The sequence below is a fragment of the Gasterosteus aculeatus genome, chromosome Y, assembly GCF_964276395.1.
Source record: "Gasterosteus aculeatus chromosome Y, fGasAcu3.hap1.1, whole genome shotgun sequence".
In the NCBI taxonomy this organism is placed as follows: domain Eukaryota; kingdom Metazoa; phylum Chordata; class Actinopteri; order Perciformes; family Gasterosteidae; genus Gasterosteus; species Gasterosteus aculeatus.
In genome coordinates, this window is record NC_135709.1 from 18,348,228 (window position 1) to 18,362,743 (window position 14,516).

General features: G+C 42.4%; 1 protein-coding gene across 1 annotated transcript; it reads left to right on the forward strand.

Moving 5' to 3' along the window:
- Positions 1-2,917: 2,917 nt before the first annotated feature.
- LOC144391112 (uncharacterized) lies at positions 2,918-13,351 on the forward strand. Its single transcript, XM_078097689.1, has 2 exons — positions 2,918-9,697; positions 9,796-13,351. The coding sequence occupies exon 1, from the start codon at positions 6,302-6,304 to the stop codon at positions 7,658-7,660; it is 1,359 nt and encodes a 452-aa protein (XP_077953815.1). The 5' UTR covers positions 2,918-6,301; the 3' UTR covers positions 7,661-9,697; positions 9,796-13,351.
- Positions 13,352-14,516: the final 1,165 nt, after the last annotated feature.

A 14,516-nucleotide genomic window follows, 5' to 3' on the forward strand; every position in this document is an offset into this window, starting at 1 on the left:
CCACCATTTCTATCAGTAATGACTGTACTGTATACAAGTTAATTTATTACAGTCATTATTATTATAACTGAAGGCTAAATTAAAAATAAGACCAAAGCTACAACTGGTCTTTACCTTCCCACACCTGTTAGCTGCCCTGCTGATCCATATAACCTCAGCTCTGTGTGTTTGTCATCTAAAGACCGTAAAGTGCTACAAATCAGTATTCCCTTAGCACACGCAGACACACACAGATGAAAAAAGACAGAGAGATGGCCTGTCCAATTATGTCAAAGTGATTAGTGAGAGAGATTTTCAGTGGAAAGACTCCTCTGTTGCCGGTATGATGAACTCAGCAGGGTGAACGCAAACAGAAACGCACATACACACACACACACACACACACACACACACACACACACACACACACAGATGTTTGGTGGAGGCCTAAGGTGGTGAAGCGAGAGGGTCTAATTGAGGGGAGATAATGAGTGAATTTGGGCCTCCCTGCTGGCACCACCATGGACGCTCCCTCACCTCTCATCACGTCTTCATTCACAGGCCGAGGTGCTCAACATGCAGAGGAGCGTCTTAACGCATGTTGCATTTATCAACCTGGGTATATTTGGTAAAAATATTAGTATGAATCTTGAAGCCAAAAAAGGGATTGAGTGAGATTAAAATGGACGGGAGAGAAAGCAGCTGTAAACTCTCCTTTGTTGTTCTTCTGGAGACGTTTTTAGGGAGAGAGGGTGCACATTGAGAAGTAAAGAGGGGGTTAAAAACAAGTTAAGAGGGAAAGTTAAGTGAAATGCTGACATCTTCAGAAGAGGCTTCGTTGCTAGCATTGTTCATACGCTTTCTTGCAAATACAGAGAACAGGAATACTAGAGGGGAATAGGAGCTAATTAAAACTAAGATCAAAGCCTCCTTTTAAGTGTTTTTCCTCGACACATCCGGGAAAACTCAAAACACTGCTTTTATTTTTCTGCCACCTCAGATATTCCATTTTGGGGAATAAAGACAAATACAGTGAACTTTCTTTGAGTACATATTGTTAACTAATAATCCCATTCACTTTGCTAACATGACCTGCTAACAAAAAGGAGGGCTGCTCCTTTTGACGTCCTGCGCTCCTTCATGACCTTCTTCCACGCACCTCAAAACCTTTTTACAACCGAGATCGCCCACAATCCTGATTTAATTTCTCTTCATAAACGATCTTGTCTCAATCCAGCACCAAGCAATTAAGAATCGAGTCTTCCGCGCCATTAACATTTCAATTAATTTCCAGCACAATGTGTGTGCGTGTGTGTGTGTCTGCAGCCCAGGGTACTGATAGATCCCCTGTAGCTCTGCGAGGATTACACCCCTAATCTACACTGTCACTCTGAATGAGCCCAAAGACACACACACTGCACTGAGGGGTGTGGAAGCTGTCAGCTCCTCTTACTGCAGATGGCATAGCTTCACACACGCACGTACACACAGAACCCACAATGGAGTCTGACGCAAGTAACATACTTTGTGTAAGGCTCTTGCGAGGTTTTCTGTCCTCAGAGAGTTTTTACTTCACCTGGAAACTCCTGGGTACTGTCACAGATGCTGGGATGTTGCTTATTTGTCTTCGCTAACAGTGTTAGGTACAAATTTAAGGCAAAATGAGCTTCAAATATGTGTCATAGTCATAAATCAGGCAGTGACAAAAGTATGCTATTTTCACTCTTTCCACCCACAAGATTTAATGTGTCGGAAAGTCACTTTTTGAGGTCAGATTCAACAAATCACCTTGAACAATGCATGTTTACCCTGCAGTTATTTGTGTTTGCAAGTTTGTTTGCATCATAACATAATCATGTATTTACGATATAGTTTTTCAAATAATTGAATAATTGCTTGGTCAATTAAATGTTATAAAAAAGGGTGAAAATGTCCACTGCTTGTTTTGTATGATCTAATGTCCCAAACCCCAAGATACATAATTCTGTCATATAACTGATACAAGAAAGCAAATCCTGAGCTTTAGGAAGGTTTAGCAAAGGGTTTAATCATTCTTAGCAATTTCATTTTGCTCTAATGGGACTTGCAAGAAACAAATACAAGAAAAATGAAAGCTGCTGGGGTACTGGCTGGAGCACTAGCTGGGGCACTGGCTGGGGCACTGGCTGGGGCACTAGCTGGGGCACTGGCTGGGGCACTGGCTGGGGCATTAGCTAGGGCACGGGCTGGGGCACTGGCTGGGGCACTAGCTGGGGCACTGGCTGGGGCACTGGCTGGGGCACTAGCTGGGGCACTGGCTGGGGCACTAGCTGGGGCACTGGCTGGGGCACTAGCTGGGGCACTGGCTGGGGCACTAGCTGGGGCACTGGCCGGAGAACTCCTAAGGCCGACGGACAAAGCGTCCAAGAGTCAGTCGTTGTTAACCATAAGGAGCGACACCAGGGATACCGTTTTGCAAACTTCATCTTTAACATTATTAAGGTCTTAGGTCATTTCTGAGTTTTTTTATGAGTTCATAGGTAACCAGTGGGTTAATGGTTGGTGAAAAAAAAAACATTCCAAAAAATGTTCAAAGAAATATTCAAAAGAATGATTGACAAAAAGATTATAATATGTAACAAGTCGAGGAAGAAAACCTGCTTTTGCCACTGTTGTGTTCAAAAATGAAGAAACGCCGGACGGACAGAGGTCATCGCTGATCACAAGGTTAAATCAAATGTATTTAATAAAGGAGATGGCGTTGCGGTAAAAAGAACATCTCAGCTGAGGAGCCGCTGGTCTCAGCGACCAACAGGCCCCAGGTCAGTCCTTTGACCATCCCTAGTGCCCGTCTGCTGCCTCCACCAGCGAACTCCAGAACAATGGTTCCTACAGGTATTTATAACAATGCTTAAAGGTGTGAAAGTCAGTGTCCACACCTCTGGGAGTGGTCTTCTGGTGAGTTTGTTAGGGATTTAAGCCAGAAGTGCACCCCTAGTCATAGAATTGTAGTACGTGTAATGATGTTTAGTGTTAGAATTATAGTTTGTGTGATGTTAGATAATAGTTATTACATTAACATGTTAGATGAAGTGAATGCAATTTCAATCAAACACAATTCATAGTCATTTAAATCATATAAACACTGTACACATTAACAGTCTGTCACAATGTGATGTTAAAACCTGGGGACGGATGCCAATTGCCGTTCTTTATGGATTTCTCCCAATTTTATCCCCAAAAAGGGTTTTTTGGGAGTTTTTTCTCCTGTCAGGTAATAAAATGAACAACTTAATGTAAGGCAGCCGACTGAGGCAAATGTCTTGAAAATTGAACCACACGAACTGTCTTGGATCTTATGATGAAGTGTGATGAGCGGTGATCATTAATAATGGGTTGTTGTAATGAAAGTGTACTAGTTATAAGATGAAGACTTAAACGATGTATGCTTTGTTAAATTCACTCATTGAGGCATAAAGCCACTGTATCTACATTGAGTGCATTGGAATGTGAGGGACAGCTAGTACAGTGAGGTTTCAGGTTACAGCTGCAGCATCACACCTCGACGTGAAGGGGACAATGGAGGAGGTGACCCTTTGGAGAAGAGGCCAATGACATTCAAATGCACCAAGGAAGACACACCTCAAGAGTTTTCAAAGGACCATGGCGGGGAAAAGACTGTTAGAACTTCTCCTGCATCCGCGTTGATAAGTCACTTCAGACTTGCTCAGAGGATTCTCTATTTCGCGAAATATTCCACTGTTCGCTTAGTATTTCACTTTGTAATTGTAATCCCTATTACGTTGTTCAGTTATTAAATAACTTTTGATTTTTGAATTTAAACGAATTGACTAATTCGTGTCCTCGTTTCCGGCCGGGACGAGAACCAGGAGTGAGGCCTCCCTCGAGAGCTTCCGAAACCTTAACAGTTGGCGCCCAACGTGGGGCTCTCGTTGGGGGAAGGTGTTGCTGAAAGGTCCGACTGCAAGTACCACAGGGGTACAAACAAGGTAAAACAACCTTTTTCATGAATTCTGTGATAGGTAGGTTTAGGAAGATTTAGAGTGGTGCTGGCAGTCGGCCATGAGGCAAGGCCTTAGATGCTAAAGACTAAAGGCTAGTGCATTGATGACTTGGGTGAATATAATAAGCTGATATTGAATAACAGTGGGGACATACTTTTGCAAAGTGAATGCGAATGGGAGCCGGCTTTTAGAAATTCCAAACACGCGCGTTTGGTGCGTTCAGGTACACACTTAGAGCGTTAGAAAAATCCAGGCGGCGAACTGGTCTGCTGAGACATAAAGACCAGCAGGATAAAGTCATACAAGTAGACTCGTATGGGATTGGTTAGGGGGTTCGCATGAGGTGTGACGATGCGCATGTTGTCCACTAGGTTTCCCACAATAATTACGGCGTCTTTAGAGAAGACTCTTCTCTTCGTTTCCCCTCTCTGTGCATAAAGTCCTTCACAATTAGGTATTGCAGGATTTAATAGATTGGGGGGGGGGAGCTTGCTCTACGGGATTGGCATACGGGAAAATCCAGCATCGACTGGTAAAATGATAATCCAGCATCGACTGGTAAAGTGATAATCCAGCATCGACTGGTAAAGTGATAATCCAGCATCGACTGGTAAAGTGATAATCCAGCATCGACTGGTATAGTGATAATCCAGCGGCGACTGGTTAAGGTTATGGTTAAGGTGAAATCCAGCATCGACTGGTAAGATCTGCTTAACATTTTCCACTCTCTAGAAATCCTATGAATTAGGTAGATAGGTTGTCTAGAAGGGGGTGGGTGGCAGATAAGCGCTTTAGTGTAAATGATAGTGTATATACATCTGCATGCTGGTGTGAGTGTGAGTGAGTGTGAGTACGTGGTGCGTGAGTGTTTGAGTAACGTGGTGCATGTGCTTGATTGATGAATAGATGTTCCGAATTATGTTTACTACGTGTATGTGATTGTTTAACAGTGTATATATATGTATAGAATCCGAACTGGAGACTGATCATCTCCGGCGTCGGGTTGTAAAACCATAGCATATTAAGGTGTTGGTGAGTAGTCCAACCCGGACCACGTGGGGCTGCCTTGCTAGCGGCTAACGGGGTCTCATTGGTAATTCCACTGGGGAAATAGCGGGGCTTGCGGGGTGCTGATAGCTTGACCACGTTGTGGGTTAGCAGTTAGCTTGAGCCCATTGTTCTTTGCTACGCCGGCACACAGCGTTTTACGATCCATGTGCTGAGGTGTGAGGCACTTCCTCTTTGGTAGTTCTGTGTTCGATCTTCAGCTATCGGCTGAACAGCGCCTCATGTGGTTGGAGTAAGTGCACATCGTGGGGGGAAGCCCCTGAGTGTGCCATCTGGTGGATGTAGAGGGAATTACAAGAGGGGGAGTTCGATTTCTTCACTTGCCGTGTTCGGACGTTGACTTTGATGCACATTTGCCTTTACTTACTAGGATAGTGTAAAGATTGATAAGACAACTTGACGGATATCTGGATTGGTGTTGACGTTTATTTGAAACATTAAAGTGCTGTAATGTTACGTTGAATTTGGTTTGTACTATAGTTCTGCATCGATTTTGGATTGAAATTGGAGGTTGACTTAATTTTGATGTAGTGCTTTTGAGAAGCTGTTATGAATTGTTTGATTTCGATCTCCAATGTTTAGCTGAAACCAGATTGACTGTCATTGCATTGTCTCTGGGTTGGGGGTGGATCATTGTTTATATTGCGGTATAATCTCTGGCGGCATTTGTGGGGGAGTGCTTCTGCTATACTTCCTGATTGATATTGCCGGCAGTTTGACTGTATCATCATAACTTTGATTAATGTTGTAACCTTGATTAATAATTTGGAGTAATTCATTTTTAGACATCAAGATTAACTTTATTGAGTTTAATTTTTAGACTTTTGAATTTTGAATGAAGATTGAGTTTTGATTTGAGATATAGTTAATTCTTTCTCTTTTTCCTCTGTTTAATTGTAATCATAGTCTTTGGCATTGATCATTGATTATACTAATTTTTACAGTTCCGTGATTGATTTGATTTTGTGGTTAGAGGTAATGATAAGTTGATTTAACCTAGTGGTCTAACAAGATAGTTTTAGTAAAGTACACGGCAGTTATTGGACTGATTTGATGTTGTAAATTGCCCTCCTTACTTTTTAGATGTGGTTATTTGTTTTACTGTGTCGATTCTGGTCGATGGTTCGATTTGACATTTCCTCGGACAGCTGTTAGAAGTGACTTGGTTTGGTTTTTCCTGCTGTTAGTGACAGAGTAACACCTGGGACAGAAGGGACAGCATAGCGGTTGTTTAGAGTATTCCAGGTTGCATGATGGCTGCGCTTACGACTCAGGAACTGCTTGTCAGGGCCAGAGAGGAGGAAGCAGGTAGCTGTGAACATGGCCGTAAAACACCAAGTGAATACCAGGAGGCCGCAGAGGAGCTGTATATTACTTCAGGACTCCTGTCTATCAAAATACACGTGCAGAGGACCCATCCAAACAACGACAAAGAAGGAGAGGTTGCTGATGGAGGACGTCATCACAATAGACATTGTATCCTGGTGAAGAAGGCTCCAAACCACTATGCAGACTATATTCTCCCTATAAGAAATGAGCCACCTGCAGCCTCGCCTGTCCCACAGTGCCCACTACTGAGGAAAGCCAACGGTCAGAGCGAGTTTGTTCCCTGGAGTCATCGGGACATGGAAGCGCTGGAGAAGGGACTGCCGCCATTGGGAGAAGGAGCTAACCCATGGATCCGGCTCTTTGAAAAATACACAATAGGTGATGAGTTGGCTCTTGGAGATATGAGAGTCTTAATAGCCCGTCTAGAGGGAACAGTCAATCTAAGAGCCTTGGAAGTAAGAACAGGCACAACCAACGACGACAATGAGGCTCCATTTGATAAGGTCAGAGGAGTATTTTGGGCCGCAATGCGAAACATCTGGCCTACAAAGCCAAGTATGTCCATCCTGATGGGTCTGAGTATGAAACAAGGTGAAGACATGTCTCAATATGTGAGGAGAGCAGAGACAGAATGGCATTTGGCCACAGGAGAAAGACACGACAATAACAAATCTACTGCAGTAACCTGGCGACACACTGTGCAGCAAGGCTTGCCCCAGGCTGTTCAAACAGCGTTGGAGGGAGTAGTGGGACTGGACGACATGGATGAAAGCACATGGAGAGACCATCTAACCCACTTCTACAAAATACAGAGAGCTGCGGAGACAAGGAGGCAAGAAGAACTGGGGACGATGACGCATCGACTCCTGAAGATCCAACTGGCAGCAGCAGATGCAGAAGCAACGAAAAAACAGAGAGTCAGGAAACAACTGTCGGTGAGAGATGAACAACCTCAATGCCCTGTTCCTCCAGAAGCCACATATCCAACCGTAGGTCCAGCAGTGAGAAACCAATTGAGAGGATACCAGCAACCACCACAGTACAGAGGGAGAGACAGAGGCCGTGAACCTAACCGAGGGAGTGGATACTACCAAGGAGGGTATGGGGTTGATGTGTGTTTAATATGTGGGCAGGGGGGACATTGGTCAAGAACGTGTCCAGTGAAATATGAAGGGAACACACGGTTGAATGCTCCTCCAGGAAGGTTTCCCAACTCACTGCAGCCCAGGCAGAACCAGAGGTTGGGCACACCCCAGCCTCCACCTCCCCATATGTGGTGACCACAGCAACAGATGCCACTTGCTTTGATGGAGACAGAGTTCTGACGAGGCCCTAAACAACTAACTGGTGACACACCAACCCCTGCTGCTTTCCAACAGCTCAGATAAGCACCCTCAGCGTCCACGGTTTACGACTCACATTCCAGGTAGAAAAATGGAGACTAGAGATTATAAACTGCTGAGAGTGTCAGCTGAAACTAGACTTAAACCCGTAGGGAAGATTGATTTTAAAAAGGAAATCAGACATTGAAAATTAAGACACACGGTTGTGTAAGATTTAAATGAGGAATGAAGGTGATAAGGAATTAGGGGAGTTGTTGTATATATTGTCGATTTTTTGGATTAATGTTTGTAGTTTTTCGAGTTTTCTCCTGAATTCAGAGATGGGCGGTAAATTGTTGAGTGCTGCTATTGAGTGTATAGTGCACGATACACTTGATACAGTATCTTGATGATGGAAGCAAATGTCTGATCAAAGGAACATTTATAGCACCAGATCACAAAATATGGAAACTTGTTACAGACGGTCATCATGTAATGTTCAACAGGTAGTACACCCTTACATTTGGATATGCTAACCATGAGAGGTTGGTGATCTATCATTAATGAATGAATGGATTGGATCATACTAAGCATGAGCTGAGTTTGTGTTTGCAGGTAACAGACACGTCTCCCACCCTCTGCTTTGCTTTTGGGCTGAAGAGCAATAAAAGTGGAGATTAACACTGGAGGGGGGTCTGGAACAGATGGGTCTGATGTTAAGTTGATTTATTATCTCCGGGTACTTTTTGGGATCAAGGGACTCACACTCTTCATAGTTGTTTTATGACCCTGAAGGGTTTGGAGAACCTTTGTTGATATCACCGGGGTTTGAGGTTCACATTCTGATACATTGATTGAAGTTTTAGAGACTGATACTGCAAATGCTCGACCACTTGTGAAAGTGGTCACAAAGGTCAGCAAATTGACTGTAATGATGGAGGCCTTCAGTGAGGCCGTCGAATGGTTTATTTTAATGGGGAAGTAAGCAAAAATGGGAAAAACAGGTTGAAGAGTTATGCAGTAATGCATAGGTTTTCAAAGGTGATGACACATCATGACAGAGCAAACAGGCTGAAGGTAAAAGGAGAAGAAATTGACTTTGAAGGTGAGAATGTGAGGTAACATTTTTGTGTAAACTTGGTATGAGCATATTGCTTTGAGGTTAGAATGAACAAAGAGAACTTGGTTGGTCAATTAGTTGATGAAGACATGGAACAGTCATACACCATGAGGGTGAGACCTACAAGAAAAAACTCAAAGAGATCATTGAACGGGGACGCGAAGGCAATATTGGTGTTAATTTTTCATGAGTTGACTATGGGGGTCAATAATCAGTTATGTCGAAGATTCCAAATTTCTATATATGAATGGCTCCTCAAATTGGTTGGAAACAAGGCCGTTTGAGAAAGGCAATTTTCCAAAACAATGTGTAAATACTCTAGGAGCAGATAAAGATATGCAGAGGCATTCTTTACGTCAACGCATCACATTCTTCATTCAGCTGAGGCTCTAATCCAAAGCAATTTGCAGGAAGTGAATTTGAACAAGAGGGAACAGAACCAGAACAGCAAGAACAAAGAAGAGATTTCTCCTTCTAAGAAAGCACCATTCGTGAGTGTCATCCAGGTGCTAATTCTTCAGTTGTAGTAGTAGGTAGGTATGTGTGTTTATTATGTTCATTAGGGAACTCCTTCCACCATCAGGTGAACATCAGGAGTCAGGACAAATGATGACTTTGTTGGGAGTTTAGCTCCCAGTAAAAGAAACAACAGGCAGATGCTGAGATGGGAGTGAATTAGGGACGAGGATAGATTTCAAAGGGGATGCAGAGGTTGAAAGGGGATGGCGACTCATGGTCGAGGAGGGAGTGAGCAGACCTCCCTAAACCAAGGACTGATAAGAGGAGGAATCCTGGGGAAGTGTCGGAGCCATAAAATCCATCCACAGGTTGTATTTCATCTCAGAGTCACCCAACAGGTTTAAGAATCACACACGGTTGGTATGGGGGAATTATTTCACTATGATAAATTTACTGACACATTTTTCCTCGAATACATGTGCATGGCAATTGTTAACTATGTTTTGCTTTTCAGTTAGGAGCAGGCGACTCCAATGCGAGACGGTCCAGATCGGCAACGACACCCAGTAGAAACGACGTTGTGGGGGTTTTACGACGTTGTTGGATAAGCCAGGAGGTGGCCTGGGGGTGATTAGCATCACCAAACGCTATGTGAAGGGATGCTTTTACACCTACCTCAACATGAGGGACTGGGGGAGAACGGAATATAACTAGAGTATCTGCCGATTTGGGAACATTATTGCATGCAGTGAAAAACAATCATAAGATTCTATACAACAGAGTTGTGTAGATGACATAGATTTAAGGTGTTAAGAAGAACATACAGTCGTTCTATCAATGAAACAACTCACAAATTGATTAGAATGTTTTTTGGAAAACACTAGATGTTAGAGTTTAGCTACTCAAGTGGCATTTTTGGGATAACAGCAGACGATGGCCAACGCAGGAAGATCCAACATGACTTTTCTTCCTGGAACGAATGTGCAATGACATTGCTCTTCTCATACACAGGCACAAGGACTGATGAGACACACAGATGATACAATTACTCCACATTAAAAGAAATAGCTAAAACTGGGAAATAAGTGGGTAAAATGTTGAGTTCCAGTTATGTTTAAATATGCACACACTAGATGGTAGAACTTGTTTGCTTGAAGAGTTTGGTAAACCAGAAGAAAGAGCAACATGAATTGGGAGAACACACACACACACACACACACACACTCACACGCACATCTAGACACACCTACACACACACACACACACACATAGCTGCACCACTTGTGGTTCTCTATTCAACAGCCGATTGGGGAATCTTGTCCTAATGGGACCTCCGGTTAGCAGAGCAGTCTGCTCACAGGAACTGAGGTGATCCGAGGTCCAAGGAGGGAGCTTGAAGTTTAATCACACGTCTAGGATGACAGCTACGTGTCATCTGACCAAACCGCTGACAACAACAGATGTTCCAACAGAGGAACATCAAGGAGGAGAAGTATAGGCACACACATACAACGAAGAAATCCACAAACACTGAGCTAATGTGACACACAATTTCCAGATTAGAGAAGGAACGGGAACTGCTGGGACACTTGATAAACACATATGATAAGAATGTTCAGGATACAAACATACGCCAACGATATTACAGTAACAGAGTTTGAGGATTTTGAGTTCAGAGCGTCTATTCGGTTGCAATGACCAATCATTACCAGGATAAAACTGGTAACTAATTTGGACAGAAGGAGGGGAGAGAAGTCCACCATTTCATAGGATTGTGCCTATTCAGATAACTACAGCATTGTCTCGGTTGAAAGGCATATATCATAGTAAGAATTGAAAATAAGAATTGTTTTTAGAAGGCTAGGAGTTCTTGTATATGTTGTTTCTATTTCACTCCAAACAGAGCTGAGATCATTAGTCAATGCAAGTGGATCCACACGACAACAAGTGGAGAGATGGTGTCCATTTATGGAGAGAGAGTAAACTACGAAGGGCAGGGTCTCAACAATTGACCCACTGGTTATGTTCTCCTCCTCAACATGTGTTGTCAACTTGAAGCATCAGTGTGGCACCGCCACATATAGAGCGGTTATTCTGTTTGATGATGTCATCCCTCCAGAAACAAACAGGGATTGGAGCATCAATTGAAAGACACATCCAGAGCTGCCCCTGGGGGGGGGGGGGGTTGGTAAATTATATGTCCTATAGTGCTTTTTCCTTTAGTTTCAGATACCTTGTCCCTATATAATGTGTTGATACGTGTTGAACTTTAAGCGACTGAGACCAGATTCACTAAGAGATCCAGGGGGACATCTTCAGGAGGTTATCCAACAGCAGCCATGTGGGAGAAAGATTGAATAAGGAATTATGTGTTACAAACTACACTGATTCCTCCGGGGAAACTCACGGTTTACCTATGACACTGATGCGGTTAACAGTAGACACAGTTACTGGTAGTTAAGATCACATCACCAGGAATAAACACCACCAGAGAAAGCCTTAAGAAGAAAGACAGATCTACATTAGTCTGAAGGTCACATGAATAAGCGAAAAGGATGCTAAGAAGGTGCCAAGGAGGGTGCCAGATAATGTTGAATTCCAGAATCAGATCACGGCTGAATTTGTGGACAATAATAAAATGTTGATTGGATGAAACTGCATTTAATGACAGACAGGTGCTACAAATGAAGACCTGCATGAGTCATTGGATGAAATGAGACTCATGGCCTAGAATAATAAAGTGGCTTTAGACATGATGTTAGCTGGAAACGGTAACTTCTGCAAAATGTTTGGATCTGTTTGTTGTGCGATCATCTCCAACCACACAGCTCCTGGTGGCTTGGTGACCAGAGCACAAGCCCCACTGACAGCTCGAACCAGCAGCTGGCAGACAACTAAGGCGACGACAATCCTCTCACCAACGGGTTTGTCAGTATTATTGCACAACGGAAAAGTGCATTCCTGTCTGCGTTAACCCTTCTTGTGTTACAGGCATGATCTAGTCGACTACGGATCTCCTGCATCCTTGGATTCCTGCAGGGATTGATCGATATTGTGCTTAGTGAGACTAGTATACAGGGAAATCGGTAGCGAGTAGATGATGAGGGACAATCACTGTTGACGGATGTGACTGTATGAACATTTTTCTGTCTTTGAGAGATGCTCACAGTGAACTGTGAGCAAGGAGGGAATTGTTAGGGATTTAAGCCAGAAGTGCACCCCTAGTCATAGAATTGTAGTACGTGTAATGATGTTTAGTGTTAGAATTATAGTTTGTGTGTTATTAGATATTAGTTATTACATTAACATGTTAGATGAAGTGAATGCAATTTCAATCAAACACAATTCATAGTCATTTAAATCATATAAACACTGTACACATTAACATTCTGTCACAATGTGATGTTAAAACCTGGGGACGGATGCCAATTGCCGTTCTTTATGGATTTCTCCCAATTTTATCCCCAAAAAGGGTTTTTGGGGAGTTTTTTCTCCTGTCAGGTAATAAAATGAACAACTTAATGTAAGGGAGCCGACTGAGGCAAATGTCTTGAAAATTGAACCACATGAACTGTCTTGGATCTTATGATGAAGTGTGATGAGCGGTGATCATTAATAATGGGTTGTTGTAATGAAAGTGTACTAGTTATAAGATGAAGACTTAAACGATGTATGCTTTGTTAAATTCACTCATTGAGGCATAAAGCCACGGTATCTACATTGAGTGCATTGGAATGTGAGGGACAGCTAGTACAGTGAGGTTTCAGGTTACAGCTGCAGCATCACACCTCGACGTGAAGGGGACAATGGAGGAGGTGACCCTTTGGAGAAGAGGCCAATGACATTCAAATGCACCAAGGAAGACACACCTCAAGAGTTTTCAAAGGACCATGGCGGGGAAAAGACTGTTAGAATTTCTCCTGCATCCGCGTTGATAAGTCACTTCAGACTTGCTCAGAGGATTCTCTATTTCGCGAAATATTCCACTGTTCGCTTAGTATTTCACTTTGTAATTGTAATCCCTATTACGTTGTTCAGTTATTAAATAACTTTTGATTTTTGAATTTAAACGAATTGACTAATTCGTGTCCTCGTTTCCGGCCGGGACGAGAACCAGGAGTGAGGCCTCCCTCGAGAGCTTCCGAAACCTTAACAAGTTCAATGTAACTCGGATTTCGAATGATCCTTAGTCAATATCAGTTGTTGTTCAAGTATTACATGCATGCATTCCAGTTGATTACATTACATCAAATACAATCATAACTGCATTGGTATTATTCTATTACAGTTGCAGAATTACAGTGGTTTTACAATATTGTCATTACTTTATTGATTACACATTTTCAGAATCATGGCTGTATTCTGGTGTACACTATATGCATTTTTATTAATTTTATGAACCGGATCGTCAATTTGTTTCTAATATCCTACACCACATATCTTGCTTTCTACAAAATTGCCAGCAAAACAAAAGAAGTGATCTTCATAGGAAACCAGTGGGTTAATGGTTGGTGAAAAAAAAACATTCCAAATATTCTAAAAATATTCAAGAAATATTCAAAAGAATGATTGATTACAAATATTATGATATGTAACAAGGGGAGGAAGTATTAATGGTTGGTGGTTGATAAGGTATGGTCGAGTTAAAACAACTTCAATTTTCATGCCGAATGGTGTTTTTTTGAAAATGCTTCCTTCACACATAGTTTGGAATTTCTTCCGGCAAAATGCATTTTTAGAGTCTAGGTCCTCAAGATCACACTGCGCAAATTTGAAAAGAAGTTCATTAGCCCGTATCTTCTCAAAACAATGATATAACAGCACATATTTTATGGATCAGCGGGGCATTGGACCAATAATGATCCACAAAAAATTTCGTCTCAATCTGACATAACATTTAGGACAGATGGACAAAATGTTTTTTTCACAATATTCAAAATGGCGGAAAATCTAGTTAGGTGCATTTGCATACCATGATTGACTTTTTTGTACAGCATGTCCAAGAGCACATGTGTGCCAAATTTCAGATCAATCATCAGGGCATCAGGGGAAAAAAGTCCAGTGCGGTACTATAGGGGGCACTATAGGGACATTTCTTGACACCCAAATGTGAGACCCCAAAATTCTCAAATTTTTCACCAGTTCTAATATGCATGCCAAATTTAACAACTTTTTGAATACGATAAAGGCCTCAAAAAGGCAATCGTTGCGTGAGAGAGCAATCGTTGCGTGAGA

Bases quoted from the DNA above. Each gene is read 5' to 3' on its own strand.
- LOC144391112 (XM_078097689.1), top strand. From the start codon at position 6,302: ATGATGGCTGCGCTTACGACTCAGGAACTGCTTGTCAGGGCCAGAGAG.